We start from the raw sequence: 24,177 nt of genomic DNA, 5'->3' as shown, positions 1-24,177 counted from the left end.
TACCCGTTCTTCCAAAATAAAACTGGAGTGCATGGTGCCAATGCCCAGGGAAACAGAAGATGAGTTCTGGAGGTAAGGGGAGAAAACTGAATATGTTATAAGGTGGCTTGTGTAAACTGGCCAACTACATTTTAAAATAATGCAAACTATCCCTTCATTGGAGAAGCATTCACCCTCTTGGAACAAATAATATTGTAGAATTGTGGTTATTTTTAACAACAAAGAGCACAGAGTTCAGTATCGTCTCTCATTAACTTTCCATCAGCAAACATGATTAACTTCAGAGATCCTCTGACAATGTGATCTGTCAACACTTAAAAACTCATGGAGCTCCGGACCATGAATGCCATTTAATTCTAGTCTTTTAATCAAAAGGAACGCTAGCAGGACCATTCTCTCAGCAGCCTTAATAATCATAATTTAAGAAAGATAATCAGAAGTAATATCTTAACAACTGCAAGATGGCATGGTCTAGCTACTTAAAGATTTTATTTCCGAGTAACAGAACTGGCTTTGTTCAGGTGGGAGCACATGAAAACCAGAACCAAATAGACTGACAAAGCAGAGGTTCTGTGACTGTAATTGTCTCTGATAGCGCTAATATTCTAATCTTTGACCTTTTATGGTTAATGAGATTCTGTAACAGGTAAGCGACCTTTATTTAACAAATTTTAATATTTCAGTCTGTAGGTTATTTCACAAGCAGTCCTTTCACTGGACTATTTCAGCGGAAATGGCTGAAGAAATCCTTGGGATTTGCATCCATTACAATCATACTGATACTGGATACTCCCCACTGAGTAAAGGTAAGAGGTACAGACATGGAAATGAAGCAGGCTCAGAGGCAAGTTACCAGAGCAGCTAGATTAGGTGCTAAACCAGTTGGATCTTAAGCCGAATACGAATATACACAGAATGAGCAAGTAATTTGCACTTTTTTTTGACATATCTTTGATTGTTTCCTGTAATATTTCTTCTTGTAATATAATTATACAAAGACTTTCACCAGCATATACTTTGAAGTTTAAGCAACACCTGTAACAAAACACAACATCTCTACATATTCACAGGAATGTTATCAAACAAAATTTACCACCCAGCCACATGTGGTTAGATCTTGCACCTCCTCTCCATTGGCACTCATGAAGGCCAGGGGTTTGTAAAAGAAAGCAGACAGACTTCCCATCATCTCTTCTCCCACTGACCCACCTCCAGTTAAATAGGGGGAAGGAGTTAGGTAGCATGCCAGCCCTAATGCCTATTGAGGCCCCTCTGGCCAATGCCGTTATTTTACCAGTGGTAAGGAAAGGTGGAGGTGAGGCATGTAGCTCAACAGCTTCCACTGTGTGTGGGTTGCTATGGATGGAACTTTGTGTGTGCATGTGTCCGGCCCCCACTCCCCCACCTTCTCTGGGGTTTGCTAATCAGGTCCATCCATACCCCTGACAATTATGGGCTTCATCACTTCTTCCTCAAGACTGGCTGCATTCCCTGCAGTGGGCACCATTTGATCTTGGCACTACAGAGCTGCCAGCTAACAGTAGCTGGTATCTCTCTAGGATGGGGCTTCCACTTAGATGGAACTAGAAGTCATGCTCTGAAACAATCTAGGCTACTCCTGGTGTAATATTGCAGTGGGATTTTGCCAGGATTCAGATGGGTGGCTAACAAACTGACTGAAAGCTTGCAAAGGGGCAGATTTTAAAGGGAGATCTGAGAAGCATGAGATGCAGATAAGCAGAGAGGCTTAGGGAGGGAATTCCAGAACCTGGAAATGGGACAAGAAACCCACCACATGAGAAGAGAGTTGCTTGAATACCCAGTTCAGGGCACAATGCTAATTGCAGGACCCTGATATAATTTTCAAGTGCAATTAAGTAGACTTTGCACCTATAATTCCCTATCCAGTTGAATCAGATGGCCAATAACCTGAGCTGGAAAGGGATCCTAGCTACGTAAATGGCTATTGTTGGTTTACCTCTCCTCACTTGCCCTGGGACTTCAACCATTGGCAGGTCCTTTGTGGATTTTATCTGATCTTCTCAAGTGCCGAGCACCTGAAGCTTGGAAGCAGCACTTAAATGAGGCTGCGCCTCACGTTTAATAGCAGCAGCAACAAGCAGACAGGTGGCCTCTTCTGCCTTGTCCACTTTTTGTCCGTTTCCAAAAATGCTAAGGGTCATACCTATAACACCCGCTCCCACACATCACCTGCAAAGAAATCCTAAAATGGAAGGGATTTACTATTAGGGCTGTTTGTTTCCCAATTTGTCCAGTTTAATCTGCTGAGCATGAATGAATTTGGGAGCACAACCAAAAGCTCTACTGGTTATTGGAATGTCAACTATTGCAACTAGCATTTTCCCCTGTTGGAGGAAGCTGGCAATATAAAAAAGTATTGCTGCTCTCCAAGTGTAGACAGAGCATTCGGCCACTTTAATTAAGCAGCTCTGATGAATTCAGTCATTTAACATTTCAAACTCTAACTGGAAAGGAAACAATGAGCACTGCGTGTGTGAGTGTGTGTGTGTGTGTGTGTGTGTGTGTGTGTGTGTGTGTGTGTGCGTGTGGGTGAGAGACAGTGAGTGTGTGAGCGTGAGAGAGAGAGAGTGTGTGTGTGTGTGTGTGTAACAGTGAATTGCAGTATCCTCATTGAGGTGAGAATGTCAGCTTTAAATAAACTCTTCTGTCACATAGTTCTGGCTGTTAGAAACATTCATTTATTTGTGATTCTTCTTTGCACCAGTCACTTAATTCTGAAGGCTTCAATGTGTTATTAAATCTTCATTACCCGTTGATTCAGAATACTCATTACACATTTTGCAATCCATCCTTTGACCAAACAAGGTTTTTGTAGACTTCAACCAGCAGTAGGCAGTGAATAAAAATAGATCCACAAAGCAATACTGCCTAATTCTCCTCAATGACTTGATTTCAATGCAATGAAATTGTTATGTTTCATGCTTTCAAGCACAAGGATACACTATATGGTATTATTTTGCATGCATATAGAATATTGGTGGGAGACTGGGCAGAGAAACAGAAATTACATACACAAAATAACACAAAAAGCAATGGCGTGAACATTACTAAATTTATGACACAGATTTCCATTGGTCAATCTGCAACTATATGCATCTCACAGAAGAGGTTAATAGCACCTTGATGCAATTGAAAAAGCATATTAAAGTTATGCAAAGGTTTGGAATAACTTACTGCTGGTTGCATAACATATGGTTGATGAGGCATCCACGATGTACTCTGGACCTATGTGGAAAATAATCTTAATTAGTAAAATACTTAAGAGTGAAATGTTCATTATTCATTTGTTTATCACAGAGGATTGTGTGGACCTCTTCCTGCAACTCAACAGCGAAAAATTCCATTTGTGGAAGTGTCTTTACAAATTGGGATCAGTGGCATACTAACAGTCCATGCCTTTATTGCTTTAAATTGCATCAAGAAACAAACAGAGCAACCATCAGTTTAGCACCCATTTGGGAAAGGTCCACCAAGTTTAGCAATCTACAAACCATATCAATGTCCTCTATGGTCACAGCTTTCCTATATTGATTATTCTTTCAGTCTGAGTGCTGTTTAGCAGTTATAACATAAGAAGCAGCAGCAAGATGGGCAATTCAGCCCTTCAAACCTGCCATGTCACTCTGTAAAGTCTCTACCTCCTCAACCTTTCATCCTATCCCCTTGTTCCCCTGATTGTATTTGGCTTCATCTGGAATGTATCAATGACTAAACACCCATAGCTCTCATGAGTACACACTTCCAATGATTCACAAACCTGTGAGTGAAGAAGCTTTTCCTGGGTAACCTGGGTTATCTAGCCAGAAGGACATTTTATCAACATTACTCTGTTAAGTTCCTTAAGAATCATCTTAGATCATACAATCATAGAATCCCTACGGTGTGAAAACATGCTCTTCGACCCAACAAATCCACACTGACCCCTAGAACATCCCACCCAGATCCATCCCCCTAACCTTAACATCCCTGAACACTACGGGCAATTTTGCATAGCCAATCCATCTAGGCTGCACATTTTTGGACTGTGGGAGGAAACCAGAGCACCCAGAGGAAGCCCACGTAACACGGGGAAAATGTGCAAACTCCACACAGACAGTCGCCTGAGGGTGGAATCCAACCCATGTCCCTGGCGCTTGAGGCAGCAGTGCTAACCACTGAGCCACCGTGCCGCCCAACTGTGTGCTTCAACGTGATCACCTCTCATTTTTATGTCTTGACTCCAGAGAAGGGAGACTAGTTTACTCAATTCCTCCTCGTAGGATAACTCTGCTATCCTTAGGAGTCAGTCTAATGAACCTTTGATGTAAAGGGACACTAATTTTTAAGGGAGATGAGGAGGAATTTCTTCTCTCAAAGGGTTGTAAGTCCTTGAAACACTCTGCCACAGGCAGTTATGGGGGCAGAGTCCTTGTGTATAGTTAAGGTTGTGATAGATACTTTCTTGATCAGTAGGGGAATCAAGGGTTCCAGGGAAAATGCAGGAAAGTGGATGTGAGGAATGTAGGATCAGCCATGATCCTATTGAATGGCAGAAGAGACTTAAGGTACCAAACAACCTTCTCCTGTTCTATTTCTTATATTCTTAATAAATCATCTATCGTATTCCAGTTATGATCTCACAAAGTTTATAGAAAACTGCAGTGAAACTCTTTAATAGGCTGATCCCATTTGTAATCCAATGTTATTGACAATGAAGTCACAACGGAGCTGGCAAGGATGAGAGTGCTGCATATGGCCTGTCTACCTGCACCCTGACTGATGCTAGTGAAATCTACCAGAGTAGGAATGGGTTGGCAATCCAGAATCAGATCCTCCTCACAAATTTTAGTAGTCTCCTGAGTGACCCAAGTCCATGAAAATTCAGATCACAGTATCTTGTCAATGTCTCTGCAATTTCCTTATTCCCTTTTATCATTTCTTCCACCTCTACCCATGTTTACGTTCACTAATCTCTTTCTTTTTACAAACCTAAAATGCTAAATTCGTTGCTCTTTCCAGTTACTCCCACCAGTTCTATCCATTTCTTGGTTACGCTTTGCTGAATTCGAAAATCCATCAAATTCTCAGGTTTACTGTTTGCTAACATTATATGCCTATTCTTTTAGTCTAACATCATAACCTGTGCAGACAGAAAGCTTCTCTGTGCAAAGAGACCAGAATCCCAAGTTCCATGCGAAAACCCAACCTTGGGCATTTTTCACCAGGTATCTGCTCTGATTTCCATGTTTAGCAAGTTTGGGAAGATAGACAGCTGAATATTAAGGAGGCAAGTTGGACATATAACAAGCAATAATCCTCTCAGCACTGTCCGGTGGGAAACTTGCCATGCTGCTTGTGCCAAGCCTAAAGGATAGAGCGAAATGATCCCAATGTTGAGATGGGCCTTGCTGCAGTTGTCACCTGATTCTGCCACATATCAAGCCATAGTCAACAAGGTTCTGTCCTTTAATTCATAACGCACATCACCAATGATGCTGCAATAAAGGAGTCTCAAGACTCTGAAATATTTGAAATTCAAATAATGGCTTAAAAGGCAGATAAAGCAGTGATGAACTTTTAGGACAATAGCCATATACTGTGGATACTGAAAGTCTGAAATAAAAACAAAACATGTGATAAATACTCAGCACATCAGACAATAACTGTGGAGTTAACATTTCATGTCGATGACTGTACTAATGAAAAATCATCAACCTGAAAAACTATCTCTGTTTCTGTCCACTCAAACTGCCTGACTCGCTGAGCATTTCCAGCATTTTCTGTTTGTGTGTGACCTTTTAAGAATTCAACTTGAATTGATTCAATTAACATTAAGTCAGTACAGTACAGGACATTCTGACACAAGGAAGATACTTAAGTGTGAGATGCAAAACGGAGAAGTACCAGAAAGTAAATTATTTCTATTAAATGTCTGAGTTGTATGAAAAGATTGCAGAAAGCTGTGTATCCCAAACAGGAGGCATCTGTGAGATTGTTTCAGACATGTGTATAAAACAATAAATGGTGTAGAAAAAGTAAGCTGAAAAATTACTTTAATGTAAATTGAAAGTGAAGGACAAGGAGACAAGGATTCAAACCAGTCATCGGCCACTTTTCGGACTGATAGAGAACAATCAGTACATGAAATGAACTTCCAGATGGAACTGCATAGGCAGAAATCCCAGAATCATTTATGAACCTAGAGGATGCTCTAGTGAGGTTAATTTTGGGTCTAATTTTGGATCAAAGGATTCCCTTCATTGGTAATTAGCTTGTAAATGTGTGACCTATTCCTGTCTGGTACAAATGACCTGATCACTGCATTATAGCTATTTAAATAACTACTTCTCTATGCAAAGTGTTTGTGTTCCTGGGTAAGTCAATTCCAACCTCCTTTTTTCCATATCTCATTACTTTTTGAACAGGAGCCCATTTGTGTCATATATTGTTGGATCCACAGGAGGAAAGCAATAACAATTAGTGAAGGCAACTTTTCATTATAACTGCAAGAACAAATACTTTCTTTACAGATATGGTTGTATTGAATGAATGCTATCAGACTCATCTGAAATCCCCATCTCCTATTTTAACAGTTAATTTGTACAAGCATCTGAGTATTATCACAATAAAATCACAAAAACAGCAATTTCCAGTTTTTAAAATAATTTCATTTACATGCTACGTTACGTCTGGCAGGCTAAAATTTAAATTTTAGTTAATCTTTGCCCATTTCCATCACTGCAATAATGTAAAGACAAAATAATGTGGATGCTGGAAATCTGAAACAAACACACAAATTGCTGGAGAATCTCAGCAGGTCAGGCAGCATCTGTCAAGAGAGAAACAGAGTTAATGTTTCAAGACCAGTGTAACTGTTCTTCAGAACAGAGTTCAGAAGAAGGGTCATACTGGACTCAAAACATAAACTCTGCTTTTTTCACTCCACAGATGCTGCCAGACCTGCTGAGTTTCTTCAGCATTCTCTGTGTTTGTTTCAGACCATAATAATATACCTTATTATGCAAAAAGAATGACCTGACTAAATTAACCAGGTCCATGTGGACTTAGATGTTTTATTGGTTCTCTGATTAATAAAACAATTGCATTTCTATTTACATAATGGCAGTGCAGAGATAGTAACAGTACGTTCTCTGTGTGATGACAAGACTAAACAGAATTACTGGGGAGAATTGGTGCAGGGTTCTTCTGATCCTTCACTGGAACTTCGGTGGCAAATTAAAGGAAGTGCTGGAGAAAGGGCATAAGAACATAAGAAATAGGAGCAAACCAGGCCATTTGGCCCCTGGCACCTGCACCCCCATTCAATAAAATCACTGCTAATCTGATTGTGGCTTTAACTGCACTTTCCTGTCTGAACCTTACAATCCTTGACTCACATGTTAATCAAAAATATGTCGAAATTAGCCGCTGCTTCTGTGCCATTTCCCATGGTCCCTGCTCACATTCTGTCATAACTATAATGAGATCGAAAGCCCCTCCCACAAAATGCAGGTGGCTATTTCAGAGAACCATTGGTATTTTTCTTTCCGCTTGTTTTAATCATGGAGTCTCAGCTCGGAACCAAAGGGTCAATTTCTATCCGCGCAGCAATCTGCATGACCTTTGCATCCTGACTATCCCGAGCTAAATTTAACTCAATTTAATTTAAATTAAATATAAATTTAACTCAATTAAAAGGCCAAATAAGGCAAGTGATCAGCGGCTGACTAGCATTTTTTCACTCAGTATCCCAGCCCTCTGTGACAAGGAAGTATCACTGTCGCCTGGAGTGATGGGGTGAGTTATGTGATGTGAATACCTTAAAAGTGAATAAACATCTGCAGCACCCAGAAAAGTGGGCACTAGATGTTGCAGTTTACCAATGAAGACTACTAACTAGAACTGGTATCCAAGACCAGACGAGGGAACTGTACAATGGCCTGAGTAAGATATGCCAGCATGGAAAAGCAGTGGGGTAATATCACTGGATGAGTAATCTAGCATTTCAGACTGATGTTCTTGGAATGTGGCTCAATTTCCACCATGGCGGATAAAGAAATTTGAATTCAATAAAGATTTGAAATTGAAAGCTGGCCTAACATTGACCACGTAACCATTGCCAATTTTCGTAAAAAGCCAATGGTTCACTAATGTCCATAGAATCCCTACAGTGTGGAAACAGGACCTTCAGCCCAACAAGTCCACGCTAACCGTCAGAGCATCCCACCCAGACCCATCCCCCTATAACTCACCTAATCAACACATCCCTGAACACTAAGGGCAATTTAGCATGGCCAATCCACCTAGCCTGCACATCTTCGGACTGTGGGAGGAAACACACGCAAACATGGGGAGAATGTGCAAACTTCATACAGACAGTTGCCTGAGGGTGGAATCGAACCTGGTTTCCTGGTGCTGTGAGGCAGCAGTGCTAACCACTGAGCCACCATGCTGACCATACCACTAGGCCATTGCCTTACCATATATGTCCTTTAGGGAAAGAAATCTGCTGCCTGTACCTAGTATGGCCTACATGTGACAGCAATGTGGTTGACTCCTAATTGTCCTCAAAAATGGCCCAGCATCCATAAAATTCAAGGGCAATAACGGATAGGCAATAAACGCTGGCTTTACCAGCAATACCCAGCTTCCATCAGCTAATTAAAAACAACTTAGACTGGCATTCACAGGAAATACAACTGTTTTATGGGACTGAAAAAAAAAATTATGAATGGTGGAATGACAAGGATAATGAGAAAATGATGTTCTGGACCTCAGTTCCACACTTCCCGACCTTCACCTTGTCATCCTCCTTCAAGATCACTCCATCTCATCAAAAGAAAGCCATAAGGCTTTTCGACTTACTTGCATGCAATAAATAGCATTCCAGCAAGAAAAATAAAAATTGGATGTTGTCTTTGTGTGGTTAATTATTAACAGAATCACAGACAAAAAGTAAAGAGCAGTGGAACATTCTCCCTCACCTGATATGTTGAAACAGGGGAAGCAGCAATGAAAGGTGTGATAGATGTCTGTGCAATCATACGATTTGTTGCAATACTGTATGGTGAAGAATAAAAACTGTAGGAAGTAAGCACAGTATTAGTATAAGATAAAAATCCAGACAAGAACCATAACTGGCGTCATTCTCTTTCCAACTCCTACAATGTGCTGTGTTCCAGAAAAGTCCAAACGCAAAACATTTGCCATGGTTCAGTATGAAATTTTGCAGATCAAAGGTTGGGCAATCCTCACTGCTCCAACGTAAAAAATGTCCATTAGATGTGATGCTTAATTGTCTAGTTGCTTGCCAAAATGTGTCTCAGAGGAGGTCATTGTCCTCTCTGCTGTTTGTACATACACAGACATGTTCCCATGTACGTACTTGTGCTTTGGGTACAAATGCACTTTGAAGTTTCTACAATCACTGAAGGTTCCTTGCCAAAACCGGCTGCCGGTCTATTAACTACAGTGAAAAAATATTGGACTTAACATGGATTTTCCTCATTATTGGCATCCCAAGCCAAAACAGTTCAGTTAAATATGTGAATATATGCTTTTGTATGAATTATATTTTATGTTTGGATTTATATTAATTATTTTATCACACAAAAATATTCTGGAACAGTGGCCAACCGCAAGAAGAGAGATGGAAGTTGTTACTACATACAGTTCTTCATTCAAATGTGTTGAGGTTGTTCCTCTGACAATGTTATAAGAAACAACAATAGTTGTGAAAATGCATTGTCACCAAACAGTTTGCAAATGCTAGTACTCTGACTGAGCAAAGTATCAGTTAGACTATGAATCTTTGAATTTCAGTGTGTTCTGTATTACATTTAGAAAGGCATTGATGGAAAGAGGTGACAGTCTCAGGAGCTTCTAACACACCAATAATTCATAAGAAGCCAGCATACAGCTCAGAAAATACTCACCCATTCTGCATAGCAGCGGTGGGATCATAGGTTAAAGCCATTCCAGTCTATAAAAAAGGAATTGTAATAAGTATTAAATAATGAGTTCTTATGAAACTTTATCTTAACACCAATTGAACTATTGTTCATTACCTTGTATCTTTTAAACAGTGCCATCATTATTTTATTAAATTGATCAGATTTGTAGGAACATACTGGGAATTTTTCTCTCCCTGGAGAGAATGGGAAATAATGAAGTGAGTTGGCCACTTCAATAATTAAGCTCTGGGCAAAAAAGTCTACTGGGAACTTTTATCACCCCTAACTGTTTAAGGTCTCTCAGGAGTCACTTAATGGCTACTAAAGAGCCTCAACTCGCTAACCCCACAATTACAAGCCTTTCCAACAGGCAAGAAAGGTTGTTACAGAGATAGTAGGAACTGCCGATGCTGGAGAATCTGAGATAACAAGGTGTAGAGCTGGATGAACACAGCAGGCCAAGCAGCATCAGAGGAGCAGGAAAGCTGATGCTTCCGGTCAAGACCCTTCTTCAGAAATGGGGGAGGGGAAGGGGATTCTGAAATAAATAAGGAGAGAGCGGGAGGCGGATAGAAGATGGATAAAAGAGAAAGTAGGTGGAGAGGAGACAGACAGGTCAAAGAGGAGGGGATGGAGCCAGTAAAGGTGAGTGTAGGTGGGGAGTTAGGGAGGGGATAGGTCGGTCCAGGGAGGACGGACAGGTCAAGGAGGCGGGATGAGGTTAGTGGGTAGGAGATGGGGGTGGGGCTTGAGGTGGGAGGAATGGTTAGGGAGGCGAGGACGAGCTGGGCTGGTTTTGGGATGCAGTAGGGGGAGGGGAGATTTTGAAGATTGTGAAGTCCACATTGATACCATTGGGCTGCAGGGTTCCCAAGCGAAATATGAGATGCTGTTCCTGCAGCCTTCAGGTGGCATCGTTGTGGCACTGCAGGAGGTCCAGGATGGACACGTTGTCCAAGGGCTGGGAAGGGGAGTTGAAATGGTTTGCGACTGGGAGGTGCAGTTGTTTGTTGCGAACCGAGCGTAGGTGTTCCACAAAGCGGTCCCCAAGCCTCCGGTTGGTTTCCCCGATGTAGAGGAGGCCACAACGGGAACAGCGGATGCAGTATACCACATTAGCAGATGTGCAGGTGAACATCTGTTTGATGTGGAAGGTCTTCTTGGGGCCTGGGATGGGGGTGAGAGGGGACGTGTAGGGGCAGGTGTAGCACTTCCTGCGGTTACAGGGAAAAGTGCCGGGGATGGTGGGGCTGGTGGGGAGTATGGAGCAGACAAGGGAGTCACGGAGAGAGTGGTCCCTCCGGAAAGCAGATAAGGGTGGGGAGGGAAAAATGTCTTTGGTAGTGGGGTCAGATTGCAGATGGCAGAAGTGTCGGAGGATGATGCGTTGGATTTGGAGGTTGGTGGGGTGGTATGTGAGGACGAGGGGGATTCTGTTTTGGTTGTTATTGCGGGTAGGGGGTGTGAGGGATGTGTTGCGGGAAATGTGAGAGACACGGTCGAGGGCGTTTTCGACCACTGTGGAGGGGAAGTTGCGGTCCTTGAAAAACGAGAACATCTGGGATGTCCGGGAGTGGAATGCCTCATCTCGGGAGCAGATGTGGTGGAGGCAAAGGAATTGGGAATAAGGGATGGCCTTTTTGCAGGAAGGCGGGTGAGAGGAGGTGTATTCTAGGTAGCTGGGGGAGTCGGTAGGTTGAAATGGATATCGGTTTCCAGGTGGATGCCAGAGATGGAGACAGAGAGGTCCAGGAAGGAGAGGGAGGTATCAGGGATGGTCCAGGTGAACTTAAGGTTGGGGTGGAAGGTGTTAGTGAAGCGGATGAACTGTTGGGTGGCTAATTTCCCGATTGGAAAATCAGGGTGACCTGCCAGTTGGGTTGGGGGCGTGGGGAGTGGCGGTGGTAGGGGATGCAATTGTGAATCCTGACAGGTATTTTATTTTGTTTTTATCTTTTGCTTTACTCTTACAGCAGCTCACATATCCAACTGACAAGGATGCATGGTTACATTCTGAATAGTTTCCTTTTTCAAAGAAAAACTAGGTCAAGAACCATTCCTGAAATGTAGGGAGGAGTTGAAGGAATGTACAAAACCTGGAAGCATTCTAAATGGAGAGGTGGACAGTGTAGAACTCAAAAGGATACAGGCAATTTGTTGCAGTGCAAATGAGGTTTAATGCAGAGAAGCGTGAAGTGGTTCATTTTGGTTGGAAAAACATGGCAGACAACATAAGTTAAGGGGTACAATGCTAAAGATGCAGGAACAGATGGAACTGCATACATATTATCTGCATAAAGCATTAAAAGTGGTAGGACGGGGAGAGAAAGTAGTTAGTGAACATACAATATCCTAAAATTTATTAATGGCATAAAGCACAAGAACAAGGAGGTTATGGTAAACTTGCATAAGCTGTGCTGGGCACCACACTTTAGCAAGGATGTGAATACATTGGAGAGGGTACAGAAGAAATTTATAATAATGGTTCCAGGGATGACAAACTTTAGTTATGAAGAAAGATTGGTAAAGTCTAGACTGTTTTCTTCAGAGAGGAGAAGGCTTAGATGAGATTTGATATAGGTTTTTAACATCAAAAGGGGTTTGGAATGGAATAGATTGGAAGGAATTATTCCCACTTGTAAAAGAATCGCAAATAGGAGGACATAGATTTAAGATGATTTACAAAAGTAGAAAAAGCAATCTGTGAACAATCTTTTTCACACAGTGATTCCAAGTATGGGATGCATTGCCTAAAAGCATGGTGGAAGCAGGTTTAATCAAGGCATTTAAGAAGGTAGAAGATGGAGATAGGTCATAATGCTTATTTGGAGAGCTAGTACAGACCCAATGGGCTGAATTTCCATCTTCTGTGCTGTAATGTTTCTGTTAGTCAGTGTGCATGAAGTCCTTTATGAGGCATTAAGTCCATTTGGGCAGTAGCCTGCTGGTTATTACCATCCAACTATTAGTGTAACTTTGTCTAGTTTCCTACAGAGGTATGTTAACTCAAATAATAGAACATAGCAAGTGACAATAAAATACAAGGGCTGAACAACCAGGAAGTGGCCACTTCATTTTTGTTAAATTTACCGCAGGCTGAAAGGGGTTGGCAAGCTAACCGCAAGAAAGATTTCAGGAAACAAAACATTCACATTTCACCAAAGAATTCATTAAATTCGTTTACTACCTAAACCAAGTGAACAATGAAATAACTGGATGAAGAGTGCCTTTAAAGAAGGAGAATGTGAAAAAACAAGATAGATGAAGGGCCCTAAAAAGCAGATTAATATCCTGGACAGCATACCAAGGATTAGAGACCTCACAATTAAAGTCTATAAAGCATGGGGCAATGGTGAACCCGCAGTAACAACTATAGCATTGACTATGGAGACAAATGATCAGATTTCATCCAGTAATTATTAACATTAATTATTTACTATTATTTCTAATAATACATGAAGAATTCCAATATTCCATTTTTTATATTTTTCTATTAATAATTTTGAGAGGTTGTTCAGCTTGTGTAGATTTTGTTGGATTACAGTGTGTCACAGTATCAGTTCTATTTTGCAAACAGTCCTGATTCTCATCTATACATCTCATCTATATGTCTGGTGTCAAAAAATTAGTTTGCAAACCTTGCATTGAGAAGACGGTATACATAACACATATTTAACATGCAAGAACACCCCAGAAAATTAAATTATATCAGCACTGCCCCAGAATAATTTATTCGATTCCCTAATTACTGTGATAATGCATTAAAAAATGAGGATGTGCAACAGTAATTGTATTAAAATTTGGGCGAGCACAAAATTTCCACTTAATTTGCCACCAGAAGGTTTATACCATCTAAGATAATTTCCTATTTTCCACAAATTTGCAACAAGGCCAACTTTCACAGGATTCCCCTTCTGTATGTTGCAGTGCCAGCAAGCTTTTCCAGTGAACAGCCCCATTCAACCTGCATTGAACCTATTGAAAAGCTCTCTCACACTGGGTGTAAGGAGATGAATGGCTGCTGGAAATGGTTTCCATTCCAATGCTGGCAAGAATGCCAATGATGGCAATGCAAGTGCAGGCATCTCTCGAAGTTCCTCACAGGCTCATTTTATAGATATAATTACTTGGTAATTGAGAGTGTCAGTTGCTTGGATTTCTGGTCATTAGATATTTAATGGGTTATGTTGTGAGCTGTATGCAGTAATGCCTCTTCTACCACCCAAGTGGGATTGCTGAAATTCCTTGAATGTAGCAACATGAGCTGACACTGCTGATAATTAAAGACACCCAAGTAGAAACTACTTGTCATTATTTAAATCTACTGGTGCCATTAGGCACTTAGCACTTATTACAAGGATATTAGACTCGGAGACAAAGAAAAAAAATATCTAGAAGCCCTCTTGGTGAAACTTCCCTTCACAGAAACTTTGTTGTGAAACCAATGCACAATATAACACTGCAGTCCAGTATTTCTACAGCAATAAACTGCATCTATACAAGGTCCATAACTGTGAAAGCATTCAACTAAATTTCATCTGATAAAACAGCCCAAATGAAAATATCTCAACAATGTCAACAGGATGCCACAAACAAGTTTGATTTTAATGTATAAATGGGCAAAGCACATTAAGAAAGTTCAGTCCCATTTTCAGGAAAAGCGATTATCTTCTCCAGCCAAATATCAAACTGAAACTCTTTTATAGTTAATGCCTGGGGGACATAGCAAGGTCAATGGAATGTTGGCCTTTAATTCAGAAGGAACGGGCAATGAAAATAGGAAGTCTTTCTAAAAGAATACAAAGCACCAAGTAGAAGGCAGCTGAAATACTGCAAACAGTTTTAATCCCTTTATTTAAGGATCTTTATAATGGCACTGGAAGCGGTCCACAGGAGGTTCCCAAGGTTGATCCTGGGTATGGAGGAATTCTCCTATGAGGAGAAGTTGAGTACATTAGGCACAAGCCCATTGGAGTTTAAAAGAATGTGAGGCAACTTTACTGAAACATGCATGATTCATAGGGGGCTTGTGAAAGGTTGATGGCCCTTGTGGGAAAGTCGAGAACCCAAGGGCATAGTCTCAAAATAAGAGTCCCCCATTAACGACAGAGATGAGAGCACAGTGAATCTATAGAATTCGTTACCACAATGGGCAGCAAGGCAGGGCCCTTCAGTATTTTTAAGGCCGAGATAGACAGATATTTAATCATTAAGGGAACGATAAAGGCAAGAAAGTAGAAGTAAGGATTACCAAATCAGCCACTGAATGACAGAGGAGATTCAATGGGCCAAATGGCCTACTTTTCCTACTACGTTTTATAACCTTTGGTTAAGAAGCTTCTTCCTCAAAGTACCAGCGACCCATTACTCTACAGCACCTGTTATTCTCCTTTTATATGGTCCTTAGTACAATCACTTAGTTAGAAGACTGTAATGTTTATCTTTCTTGGTGGGATAAATTTTGTGAGGTGAAGCATCAAACACGGAACTTCATTCAATAGAAGAGTGGACAAAAGAATCTTACAGGAGAGAAATGAGACACAGAGGGGAGCACTGGGAATCACCCAAATCCACAATATAATTATAATCCAAACACCTCCCTATCCAGTTCTACATTCAGAAGCTTTGCAAAAGAGAGAGAGACAGAGTCTTCAAATGCGGGCCATTGCCAATTTCATTAGAAATCACTAGCCCACCCACTCAAACTGATACAGAGACTGCAATTAGACCTACTGACAGTTGGCACAGCAGATTGGCTTTCTGGTCAATCCACCCATCCAGGATGGTGAGTGGCTTGGAGGGAAACTTGCAGGTGGTCAGTGTTCCCATGTTTCTGCTGCCCTCATCCTTCTGGATGGTAGTGGTTGTGGGTTTGGCAGGTACTGTCTACTTTCAATCTTTCCAATACTTACTTGGAGGAGATTACTGATCATCCAGTTCTGAGAGCTGGCTGGTAATTTAATGACAGTGGCGGAACCAGGAGAAGTTGTGGTATAGTAGAGTTAGCTGTTGTCAGTGTAAATACAAAAATAGTTGCTGTGTCTCAGAAAATTTTGCTTAGGGGAAGCATGTAGATGGGAAATAGGATGGGCAAGAGGTGATAAACAAGGGTAGAGCATTAGGCAGACACAAGATAGGAGGATGACAGTAACCCTCCACCTCATACCCTCCCCGTACAAACAATTGCACAGCCCTCCAAGTTCCAAATTTGCCTGGGGCTGATGTCATCCAAATCATTGATATAGATAACAAACAGCAATGGGCCCAGCACCGACTTGTGAGGCACACCACTACTTGCAAGCCTCCAATCCGACAAGCATCCTTCCACTTTTACTCTCTGCTTCCTACCATCATGCCAATTGTGTATCCAATCTGCCAGCTCGCCCTGGATTCCATGCGATCTAACTTTCCAGAGCAACCTACTATGTGGAACCTTATCAAAGGCCTTACTGAAATCCATACAGACTACATCTACTGCCCTGCTCTCATTAACCTTCCTGATCACTTCATCAAAGAACTCTAACAAATTTATGAGGCATGATCTCCCACACAAAGCCATGCTGACTACTCATAATCAAACCTTCTATTTCCAGATGCACAAGTTCACACCGACCCTCCGAAGAGCATCCCACCCAGACCACTCCCCTACCCCATCCCTGTAACTCTGCATTTCCTGCGGCTAACGCACCTAACCTACACATCCCTGAACACTATGGGCAGTTTAACATGGCAAATCCACCTAACTTGCACAGCTTTGGACTGTGGGAGGAAACGAGAGCACCTGGTGGAAACCCACGCAGACACGGGGAGAACACGCAAACTCCACACAGACAGTCGCCCGAAGTTGGAATTGAACCCGGGTCCCTGGTTCTGTGAGGCAGCATTGCTAACCACTGAGCCACTGTGACGCCTGGATAAAGAAAATCAAATGAAGTGTTCAGGAAGATCAAGTGAGACTATCTGTACCTGACATTATGCCAACAAGCATAACAATATATTCAGGCACATTCCTTGGCAATGGTCTAGGGAACCACCTCCACAGAATCTGGGTCAACAGGATGTAGCACGGAAAATGCTAGAGTCCATTATAAAATATTTAATAGCACAGCACTTGGAAATCAGTGTCAGGATTGGACAGTCAGCAAAAGGAAAGTCATGCTTGACAAATCTACTGGAAATTTTTGAGGACGTAACTGGAAGAGTTGATAAGGGGGTACCAGATGATGTGGTTTATTTGGACATTAAGAAGGCATTCAACAAGGTGCCACATAGAGATGATCAAATAAAATTAAAGTGCAAGGGCTTGGGTATAGTGTACAGACATGGATAGAGGACTGGCCGGCAGACAAGAAACAGAGCAGGAATAAACGGGTTACCTTCTGAGTGGCAGACACTGACCAGGGGGGTACTGTAGGGATCAGTGCTTGGATCCCAGCTATTCACAATATATATTCATTATTTGGATGTGGGAATTAAATGTAACATCTACAAATTTGCAGATGACATGAAGTTGGATGGGAGGGTGAGCTGTGAGGAGGATGCAGAGACACTTCAGCGTGGTTTGGACAAGGTGAGTGAATGGAAAGTTTCATGGCAGGTGAAGTAGAATGTGGACAAATGTGAGGTTATCCATTTTGGTAGCAAAAACAGGAAGGCAGATTATTATCTGCATGGGAATAGATTTGGAAAAAGGGAAGTGCTACGAGACCTAGGTTTCCTTGCACACCAGTCGCTGAAAGTTAGCATGCAGGTACAGCAGGCAGTGAAGGAGACAAATGGTATGTTCGTCTTTTTCATGAGAGGATTTGAGTATGGGAGCAGGATGTGTTGCTGCAATTGTACAGAACCTTGATGAGACCACTCCCAGAATACTGTGTGCGGTTTTAGTTTCCTTATCTGAGAAACAATGCTCTGGCGATGGAGGGAGCGCAACAAAGGTTTGCCAGACTGTTTTCTGGGATAGCAGGCCTGATCTATGAGGAGGCACTAGATTCATTTGGACTAAATTCACTGGCGTTTAGAAGAATGAAGAGGGATCTCATAGAAACTTATAAAACTCCAACAGGACTAGGCAGGGTGGATGCAATAGGGATGTTTCTAATAACTTGCGAAACTGTGCATCCTTGGGATCTATGTAGCTGCGCTAATGCTTGCAAATTCAGCTGTGGTTCAGCTGTATTGTGGTTTTTGGAAGTGCAGAGGGATGGAGCAGGGGTGAGAGAGAAGTCACTGCTGGTGTCGGTTCACTGCTCTTCCGAGGCCAGTAACACTGAAAAAGGTCATGTATCCAATTGCTGGCCACAAGAAAGAGATAGAGCTACTGCAGGACGGTATCAGTCCCAGCTTCTTTATCCCTGCCATCTCAATATGTTCCTAGGCAAGTTTGTCCTGGGTGAACTTCACAAAATGATTTGCAATTTCTGAATCGCCACTCCAGTTCAGCTTTGTTCTGCTTTATACACCATCCTGTCTACCAGCAGAGAAGGTGATTTGAGATGTAAATTTCAGAAGCACGTACAGTGAAGAGTATTTGCCTAACCCATCATCCATGTAACAGATGCAATTCATGAAGGCAGGATTTCGAACAGGATTTGATGTGTGGTTCTATGATATGTGTATGAATGCTACACTGATGAATGAGCATGCATATTGAGAATTTAAAACACTGTAAAGTCATGTGAGATTTTCAGGGGTTTGCAGTGCAAGGTAACAAGTTCTGAGTACATGCTTTATATCAGGTACACTTGAGACAAATACTTGATGTTTGAATCTGCTGGGGAGAAATGCCTTGGTAATTTTCCTCTAGCCTTCGAACTTCTGCTGCATTTGCAGCCTCTAGATATTGCAGAGAGTGATCACCCTGTCAGCTATCTGCAGTGAGGCATTTCAAATGATTTTTCTCTAGTTTGGATGCCCTTGAATGTCAATCTAACTGCATTTGTCAATCTCTCAAAAGCTTAATTGATAAATGAAACTATTCACTTTTGTATTCAGTAATATTTGAACATAGCCAAAGCTCACTGCACTTAGTCCACTGTTGTAAAATAAGGAAGCTTGCATTTATAAAACTGCCATGATGTTATTTACACAGTATATGTCCAAAAATGACAAGGGCTTGCAAGCAAGGTATTGTTATAATCATTGACAATTTTAAATATCACATGATATCAATCAAATTAGTAAAGATAGCCTTGAGGATGAGCTCTCAGGCTGTCGTAGAGACAACTTCTCAGAACAATGTAGTCTGCTACCAATCAGGGAACTAGCTATTTTGAATTTGGTAATGAAATAGGAGAAATTGAAGATCTCGTAGGAAAGCATTCAGCATCCTTTAGGTGCAAGTGATCACTGCACAAAAGAATTTCACATTCAGTTTGAGATCAAGAGACCCAGATCTGAAATGAGTGACTTAAGATCAAATGAAGTCAGTTTCAAAGATACAAAGACACGGGGTTTGTCACATGGAATGGGAAAATAGGTTTAAAGGTAAGTGATAGAGGAGCAGTGACAGATGTTTAGGGAGATATTTCATTATGCTGAACAAAGATTTGCCTCATTGAACATGAAGACTCCATATGAAGGCTCAGAAACAAAAACAGAAATTGCTGAGGATACTCAGCAGGTTTGCCAGCATCTGTGGAGAGAAAGCATAGTTAATGTTTCCCTTCATCAGAACTGATGAGGATGCTATTGGGGATGACGCGTTAGCGTGGACTGGCTAATCAATAGGTAGCAAAGAGTCAGTAAAAATGAGTCAATTTCAGGTGGGTACAATGTAACTAGTGGAGTGTCACTGGGATCTGTGCTATTTACAGTCTATATGAATGATTTGGATGAGGGGATAGACTCTCGAGGTAGGGAAGTCTTGATCCAATTGTTCAGAGCATTGGTGAGACCTCACCTAGAGTAAGACTTACACTGTTGGTCTCCTTTCTGAAAGATGGTTATATTGCAATGGCTGAAATTTGAAAAAGGCTCACTGATTGATTCTTGAGATGGAGAGGCTGTCTAATGAGGTAAGGTTCAGCAAGTTGCACCTATGTTTGTTGGGGTTTAGATGAAAGAGAGGTGAACTCATTAAGACATATAAAATTCTGAGGGGACTTGGTAGGGTAGATGCTGATAGGACATTTCCCCGGTAGGGAACAATCAAAAGATCTCCCATGTAAAATGCAGATGAAGAAGAATTTCTTCTGTCAGAGAGTTGTCAGTCCTTAAAGTTCTCAACCCAGAGAGAGTAGTGGAGGATGGATTGCTGAATATATTTTAAGGCTGAGTAAGACAGATTTGGATCTACAAGGAACTTATGAGTTGTGGGGAAGATAGGAAAGTGAAGGCTACAAATACATCATTCATGATCTTGTTAAACGGTGGCGTAGATTACATTGGCCAAATTTGAACATACAAAATCAGAGCAGCAGGAGGCCATTTTGCTCTCAAGTCTACTCCACCATTCAATAAGATCATGGCTGATCTGTTTGTTGTTTTAATTCCATCCTCATCCAACAACCAATGATTCATCCGCCTCTATCTTAATAATATTCAATGTCACTGCTTCCATCACCTTTAGAGACAGAGATCCACAACCCTCTGAGAGAAAACAATTTCTCCTCATCTCAGTCCTAGAAGGGTGACCCCTAATTTTAAAACTGTGCCCTCTAGTTCTGGACTCATGAAATGAGAGAAAACATAATTTCTATGTCAGTTCTGAAGAAGGGTCACTGGACCCAAAACATTAACTCTGCCATGTTTCCACAGATGCAGAGTTTTTCCAGCAATTTTCTTCTGTCCACGTCCATCTTATCAAGACCTTACAGGATTTATACATTTAATTAAGTCTCTTATATTCAGTTAAACTTCAGGGAAAACATAAGCTTATAAAACAACCCACTTATTCCAGTATCAATCCAGTAATTCTCATCTGAATGACTGCCAATGGATACATCTCCTTTCTTAAATAAGGAGACCAAAACTGCACACAGTATATTAGGCTTGGTCTCACTATTGCCATGTATAACTGAAGCATGACAGCCTTACTTTTATGTTTAATTCCTCTCATAATATTATTAAGAATAGTATCCCATGAGCCTTCTTAATTACTTGTATCTGCATGTTAACCTTTGGTAACTCCTGCACGAGAATACCTAGGTCCCTCTACCCTGTTGAATTCTGCAGTCGTTATCCATTTAAGTAACATTCTGCTTTTTCATTCTTCTGCGAAAGTGAACAACATCATATTTTCCCACATCATACTCTATTTGCCAGACTTTTGTCCATTTGCTCACTTAACCTATCTATATCCATCTGCAAACTATGTCGTCTTTGCAACATTCTTCTCTACCTATCATCCCCTACGAATTTTACTACGATGCCTTGCTCCCCTCACCTAATTCATTAATAGAATTTAATAAAAAGTTGTGATCCCTAACATAGACCCCTAAGGAAAGCAAGTCCTCAATTTGTCAGTGAGACAGAAACACATTTATACATACTATCTATTTTCTGCCAGCCAGTCAATCTAATATCAATGCTAATATGTTGCTCCCCTACCATGTACTTTTATTTTTCACAACAACTACTGACGTGGCACCTTATCAAATGCCTTCTAGAAATCCAAGTACAATACGTCTACAGGCTCCCCTTCATCCACAACACATTTTACCCTTCCAAAGAACTGTAATAAACTGGATAAACATGATTTCCCGTTCACAAAGCCACTTTAGCATGTCCTGATTACCTTGATATTTTCAGAGTGCTCAGCTATAACCTCTTTGAGGACCAGTTCAAACAGCTTCCCTATGACAGACATCAAGCTTACTGGTCTGTAGTTTCATGTTCTCTGTCTCTTTCCTTTTTGAATAGACAACTAATATTTGGTACCTTCCAGTCCAATGGAATCTTATCTGAAAGGAGGGAATTTTGGAAAATTGACACTAATGCATGTACTACCTCAACAGGCATTTCTTTATAGACCCTAGAATGAAGTCCATCAGCACCAGGGACTTGCAGCATGTAGCTCCACATGTTTTCTTCCCCATTGACTGTAATGTTTCTACGACCCTCTCTCTGCCAGCTCTTGTTTTACAACTCTCACTGGGATGTTGTTTCTATCCTTTACAGTGAAGACAGAAGCAAAATATTTATTCATTGCATCCACCATTTCCTTATTATCCACTATTAACTACTCATTCTCATTCTCTACATTGGCCTTCTCCTGCTCCTATTTCTTCTGTTCTCAGGTGCAGAAGCATTTTAGATCCAGTTGAGCTTGAAGGTTAATCGTTTTTAGCATGCAGTGGCAGCCAATTCACATGTATCAAGATCCACAAACAGAAATAAAATAATAACCAGATAATCTGCTTCACTGTTGTTGGCTGTAGAATAAATATTGACCAGCACACTCTAAGGCTCTTCTTCAATATTGTAGAATCCCTACAGTGTGGAAACAGGCCATTCAGCCCATGAAGTCCATACCAACCCTCTGAACAGCATCCCACCCAGACCCACCCCCTATCCTATCCCTGTAACTCTGCATTTCTCATGGCTAACCCACCTATCCATGGACACTATGGGCAATTTAGCCTGGCATATCTTGTGGGAGGAAACCAGAACTCCCAGAGAAAACCCACTCAGACACAGGGAGAATGTAAAAACTCCACACAGGCAATATCCGAGGTCGGATTCGAAACCAGGTCCCTGGTGCTGTGAGGCACCAGTGCTAACTACTGAGCCACCGCTCCTTCTTACACATACTGTCATGGGCTACTTCACTGGGCAGACAGGACCTGCATTTGAAGATGGCACATCTGATGGAGGTCTCTCAGCACAGCATTGAGTTTTTAAGCCAAGAATTGGTGTTTGGATTTCTGAAATGTGACTGGAACCCATAACCTACTGGCTCAGGTGAGAGTGCAACACTGAGTCATGGCTAATAATTGGCAGAATGCCATGGAGCATGATATGTAGTCATAACAAAACACAGCAACAACTATTCTGCACTGTACCAATTATTTGCTTAATGAATGTTTATTTTCCATTATTTTATAATGATGATGTGTCACCACTGAAATTTGTAAATCAATATAAACATCGTCCAAATGTTTGCTAATACCCAGACTATGAGTATCGTAATTTGTATTAAAATTGACAAATTATCTTTTTACATATTCGCTAAACATTGCTAATTGCAATTTGAGTACTCTATTTGGGATTGATTGGGGTTCAACACTCTGTAAACATCTCGTGGGTGGGCATGTGAGAAGCAACAAAAGAACTGTGCAAAGCCTGCTTGATATTCAAGGGCAAGCAGTTTTGTAAAAATTAGGGGCAAAAAGTTTCCTCTTTTATTTAAATTGAAATAGTTACTCAAAGTTCCTGCAAGGGTTTTCTGAGCAGAATCCATTCAATTAATCTGGCAGGAACACCTTTTAAAGGACTGCAAACAACATCCTATTTTATCTTGAAAATTCAGTTTGGCTAGTCATTACTAACTGAGTGGGAGTACAGCATGTTGTTTACTGCAACACTGTGATGACAAGCTTCCTGATGACTTGAGATGTATTTTCTACCCGGTCACTGAAACCTAAAATATTCTGAATGCAATATAATCAGAATACCTTTAAGTATCAGGTTCTGGGCATTGTTTAAAAAAAAATAAATTAGCTGCTACCACTTGGGATGTAAAGGGCTGCCAGGCAGGCTCATCGTCCTGCCAGCGCAGAGATAGTCCGTCAACAAAAAAACTAGTTTGTAATCTTTTTACTTTATCCTTTGCTAACTGGCCTTCTGCAATCAGGCAAAAGGAACAGTCGTCAAATCTGTCATGCTGTTGTGAGCAACACCAGTATGCTTCCAGATTCTGCGTTGGTTTTCTGCAATGTTCTGTACTCACGCCTTTTGGCTCAGCTCATAAACTCTGTTCAGAACTGTACCTGAGGATCGAAAATGATCGTTCATTTGAGAAACCACCATATGCAAGATGGTAAGCACATCATGTACGAGGTTTTAAAGTGGCACTGCTTGGGCAGAGGCCATATTATGGTCTGCTTTATCATTTTTGTAGATGCTCGATCCATTCCAAATTGCAAAAAAAAACGCACTGAGTAATGTTGTATACAGTGTAGTATGACTGAAATGCTGAAAACAACTGGAGATGGCTGTTCGCCTACAAATTTCAAGCTGTTTGATGTTTAAGATTTGCACA

General features: G+C 41.2%; 1 protein-coding gene across 3 annotated transcripts in view; it reads right to left on the bottom strand.

Moving 5' to 3' along the window:
* Nucleotides 1-24,177, bottom strand: part of rbms3 (RNA binding motif, single stranded interacting protein) — a 1,299,340-nt gene that overhangs the window by 75,073 nt on the left and 1,200,090 nt on the right. For all 3 annotated transcript variants that reach the window (XM_048612311.1, XM_048612319.1, XM_048612327.1), the window contains 3 exons: nt 9,957-10,003; nt 9,006-9,102; nt 3,217-3,267 (listed from right to left, as the gene is read on the bottom strand). In XM_048612311.1, coding sequence (XP_048468268.1) covers nt 3,217-3,267; nt 9,006-9,102; nt 9,957-10,003 — 195 coding nt within the window. The remainder of the gene's footprint in view (nt 1-3,216; nt 3,268-9,005; nt 9,103-9,956; nt 10,004-24,177) is intronic.

This window comes from Rhincodon typus, chromosome 2 (genome assembly GCF_021869965.1).
Source record: "Rhincodon typus isolate 14 chromosome 2, sRhiTyp1.1, whole genome shotgun sequence".
Classification (NCBI taxonomy): Eukaryota; Metazoa; Chordata; class Chondrichthyes; order Orectolobiformes; family Rhincodontidae; genus Rhincodon; species Rhincodon typus.
Note: the sequence above shows the minus strand (reverse complement) of the source record. Positions and strands in the feature narration are given on the sequence as shown.